General features: G+C 40.2%; 1 protein-coding gene across 1 annotated transcript; it reads right to left on the bottom strand.

Annotated features, from left to right (window-relative positions):
* Positions 1-3,045: 3,045 nt before the first annotated feature.
* On the bottom strand, positions 3,046-3,957 carry LOC124979488 (developmental pluripotency-associated protein 2-like). Its single transcript, XM_047543871.1, has one exon. The coding sequence runs from the start codon at positions 3,955-3,957 to the stop codon at positions 3,046-3,048; it is 912 nt and encodes a 303-aa protein (XP_047399827.1).
* Between the last annotated feature and the right edge of the window lie 441 nt (positions 3,958-4,398).

Here is a 4,398-nt window from a genome sequence, read left to right as displayed (position 1 = left end):
TGCAGACAACTGAAGGAAAACATTCATGGAAGGAAGCTTGAGCAGAAGAACTCCCAAGACATTTGACAGAACAAATTCCGTGTAAGGGGTAGCCATTACCTGATTTGAAACAACAGACTTTATGTGAGGCTTTCCAAAACAGTAATTGGGAGCGAGAATGTCCCAAAGATGGTGCAGTTAAGAATGATGGTCATGGCTACGCAACATGAGGACAGATACTTCCTGTTGTCTGGTGTGAGAAGACAACTTTACTACGGTGCTTGCTGTTGACGCTTTTTTGTGCCACTTATGCGCCCCATTCTGGGCTGATGTGTTCTTTCCCTCTGATGCCTAGGACACAAGCCTCTGCCTTCCTCATGTTTTTTTTTTTATTGTAAACAAATGGGATACATGTTGTTTCTCTATTTGTACATGGAGTCAAGGCATACCATTTGTGTAATCATAAATTTACATAGGGTAATGTTGTTTGATTCATTCTGTTATTTTTTCCCTTCCCCCCACCCCTCCCACCCCTCTTTTCCCTCTATACAGTCCTTCCTTCCTCCATTCTTACCACCCTCCTTAACCCTAACCCTAAACCTAACCCTAACCCTAACGCTAACCCCTCCCACCCCCCATTATATGTCCTCATCCACTTATCAGCGAGATCATTCGTCCTTTAGTTTTTCCAGATTGGCTTATCTCACTTAGCATGATATTCTCCAATTTCATCCATTTGCCTGCAAATGCCATAATTTTATCATTCCTTATGGTGGAGTAATATTCCATTGTATATATATGCCACAGTTTCTTTATCCATTCATCAACTGAAGGGCATCTAGGTTGGTTCCACAATCTGGCTATGGTGAATTGAGCAGCAATGAACATTGATGTGGCTGTATCTCTGTAGTATGCTGATTTTAAATCCTTTGGGTATAGGCCAAGGAGTGGGATAGCTGGTTCAAATGGTGGTTCCATTCCAAGCTTTCTAAGGAATCTCCACACTGCATTCCAGAGTGGCTGCACTAATTTGCAACCCCACCAGCAATGTATGAGTATACCTTTTTCCCCACATCCTGGCCAACAACTATTGTTGCTTGTGTTCTTGATAATCGCCATTCTAATTGGAGTGAGATGGAATCTTAGGGTAGTTTTGATTTGCATTTCCCTTATTACTAGGGATGTTGAACATTTTTTCATATATCTGGTGATTACTTGTACATCTTCTTCTGTGAAGTGTCTGTTCATTTCCTTAGCCCATTTGTTGATTGGATTATTTGTATTCTTAGTGTAGAGTTTTTTGAGTTCTTTATAGATTCTGGAAATTAGCGCTCTATGTGAAGTATGGTTGGCAAAGATATTCTCCCACTCTGTAGGCTTTCTCTTCACATTACTGATAGTTTCCTTTGTTGAAAGAAAGCTTTTTAGTTTGAATCTATCCCAGTTGTTGATTCTTGCTTTTATTTCTTGTGCTATGGGAGTCCTGTTAAGGAAGTCTGATCCTAAGCCAACAAGCTGAAGATTTGGACATACTTTTTCTTCTATAAGATGCAGGGGTCTCTGGTCTGATTCCAAGGTCCTTAATCCATTTTGAGTTGAGTTTTGTGCAGGGTGAGAGATAGGGGTTTAATTTCATTCTGTTGCATATGGATTTCCAGTTTTCCCAGCACCATTTGTTGAAGAAGCTATCTTTTCTCCATTGCATGTTTTTGGCCCCTTTGTCTAGTATGAGAAAATTGTATTTATTTGGGTTTGTGTCCATGTCCTCTATTCTGTACCATTGATCTACCTGTCTATTTTGGTACCAATACCATGCCGTTTTTGTTACTATTGCTTTGTGGTATAGTTGAAGATCTGGTATTGTGATACCCCCTGCTTCGCTCTTTCTACTGAGGATTGCCTTAACTATTCTGGATTTTTTATTCTTCCAGATGAATTTCATAATTGCTTGCTCTATTTCTGCAAGGTACATCATTGGGATTTTAATTGGAATTGCATTGAATCTGTATAGCACTTTAGGTAGTATGGCCATTTTGACAATATTAATTCTGCCTATCCAAGAACATGGGAGATCTTTCCATCTTCTAAGGTTTTCTTTAATTTCTTTCTTTAGTGTTCTGTAGTTCTCATTGTAGAGGTCTTTCACCTCTTTTGTGAGATTGATTCCCAAGTATTTTATTTTTTTTTGAGGCTATTGTGAATGGGGTAGTTTTCCTAATTTCTCTTTCTGAAGATTCATCACTTATGTATAAAAATGCATTGGATTTATGAGCATTGATCTTGTAGCCTGCTACTTTACTGAATTCACTTATGAGTTCTAAAAGTTTTCTGGTGGAATTTCCAGGTTCCTCTTAATATATAATCATGTCATCAGCGAACAGGGATAGTTTGAGTTCTTCTTCTCCAATTCATATCCCTTTAATTTCTTTGGTTTGTCTAATTGCTCTGGCTAGAATTTCAAGGATGATGTTGAATAGAAGTGGTGAAAGAGGGTATCCCTGACTTGTTCCAGTTTTTAGGGGGAATGCTTTCAGTTTTTCACCATTTAGAATGATATTGGCCATGGGCTTAGTGTAGATGGCCTTTACAATGTTAAGGAATGTTCCCACTACCCCAAATTTTTCTAGGGTTTTGAGCATGAAGGGATGCTGTATTTTATCGAATACTTTTTCTGCATCTATTGAAATAATCATGTGATTCTTAACTTTGATCTGGTGTCTGTTGATATGGTGAATGACATTTATTGATTTCCAGATGTTGAACCAACCTTGCATCCCTGGGATAAAACCCACTTGATCGTGGTGCTCTATCTTTTTAATATATTTTTGTATGCGATTTGCTAAAATTTTGTTGAGAATTTTTGCGTCGATGTTCATTAAGGATATTGGTCTGAAATTTTCTTTCCTTGATGTGTCTCTGTCTGGTTTAGGTATCAGGGTGATATTAAGGAAGGAGGAATTTTTGCAAAATTTATGTCCTGTTTTGGGGCCAATAGTCAGAAGGCAGAAAGCTTTTTTCCTGTTTCTTCTCAATTGCCTTCAGGCCAAAATAAGACTTCAACACTGCTTAAGGTGGCACCTTTTGGTCTACAATGCGTTGCTTTTTCTCTCTCGTCATAATTAATCCTTTCATCATCTTCTTATTCCTTTTTACACATTCAGGGCATAACATATTATCTTCTAGTCCTGGGGATGGAAAGGTACAGGCTGGTAACAGGAAGAGAGCAATCATCCTCTTGGGAGTGTCAGGGACCCAGTTCTGACCTGCATGGAACTGCAGGCGAACCCAGCCTGCTGCGTCTGCAGAGAGAAGCTGGCCATGAACCACATACCACCTGACACCAGAGGTTTGCAGTAGAAAGGCCTCCACAGAAGTAGGGATGGGACAGGAATTCACAGCCTTGCGCTGAGCAGCCCTGGCAGAGATCCTTGCCCAAGATGCAAACATGGACTCCTGAGCTGAAGTTACCACTTCAACTACATTAGCCTCGTCCTCTTTCTTAACCTTATTACGAACTTTCCGCAGCCCCGTTGCATCAGCCACTTCCTTGCATTTCCTGGAACACGGCCTCAATCTGGCCTCCTGAAATGTTTCAGGAATATCATATTTTTGTTCGAGGTATGCATGCTTCTGGAGCCTCAAATAAACCTCTATTTTCTGGCCATTGGTACTCAAATTAAATTGTTGGCACCAGTTTCGCAAAGTGTCCCGAGAAACCTTATTAATCGGAGGCAAAATGGTTGGCAAGGGAAGGAGAGGTATTTTGCAGTTAGGCTTTGGGAAAGCTTTGAATTGTTCATTCGTTTGCGGAAGGTGAACTGCATGTTTGATATCTGCATTTGAAGAAACACTTATTTCCCTTATAAGTTCTTGTTTAGGTTTCTCTACAACGGGGACCAGGGTTAAAATCACATTTTCCTCATCTAATTCCTCCTCAAAGAAGTTCTTCTCAGTGATACTGTCATTTGAGCCTGACATTTCCAGGAACACCGGGAGAAGGCAAACCCAACAGGGCTCAGGATAGCTGTCCTGTGCTCCTTTTCTTCCTTGTATTTTTGCAGGTGTTGTTCCTGAGAGTTCTTCTCAATAAGCCCCTCGCAAGCAAATTTCAGTCTCTCCCTGGAACTCAACCCAAGACAATGCTAATCTGATTGCAAACGCTGTACAATAGGACAAAAATGATCAATGTTCCCCTGCCTTCCTTTAACTGTTCATCCAAAGAGAAATCAAGCTTTTGCCTGTTTTCTTCCCCTCCATCCTTGCAGAGTTTTGATAAAAAGTGAAAGGTGGTGGGAAGAAGGATCAGAGTCTTGATAGGAGGAGCTGCAGAAGAAGCTGTGTTGACTAATGAAAGAATTAGGGACGGAAAGAAGATTTTAAAAAATACTGTACTCAATATGGGTCCCTTGTGATCTTCAA

This window comes from Sciurus carolinensis, chromosome 3, assembly GCF_902686445.1.
Source record: "Sciurus carolinensis chromosome 3, mSciCar1.2, whole genome shotgun sequence".
Taxonomy (NCBI): Eukaryota; Metazoa; Chordata; class Mammalia; order Rodentia; family Sciuridae; genus Sciurus; species Sciurus carolinensis.
The sequence above is the reverse complement of the archived record's forward strand: the minus strand, read 5'-3'. Positions and strand labels throughout refer to the sequence as shown.

Excerpts from the sequence above, each read along its gene's own strand:
- LOC124979488 (XM_047543871.1), bottom strand. The coding sequence starts at position 3,957 with ATGTCAGGCTCAAATGACAGTATCACTGAGAAGAACTTCTTTGAGGAG.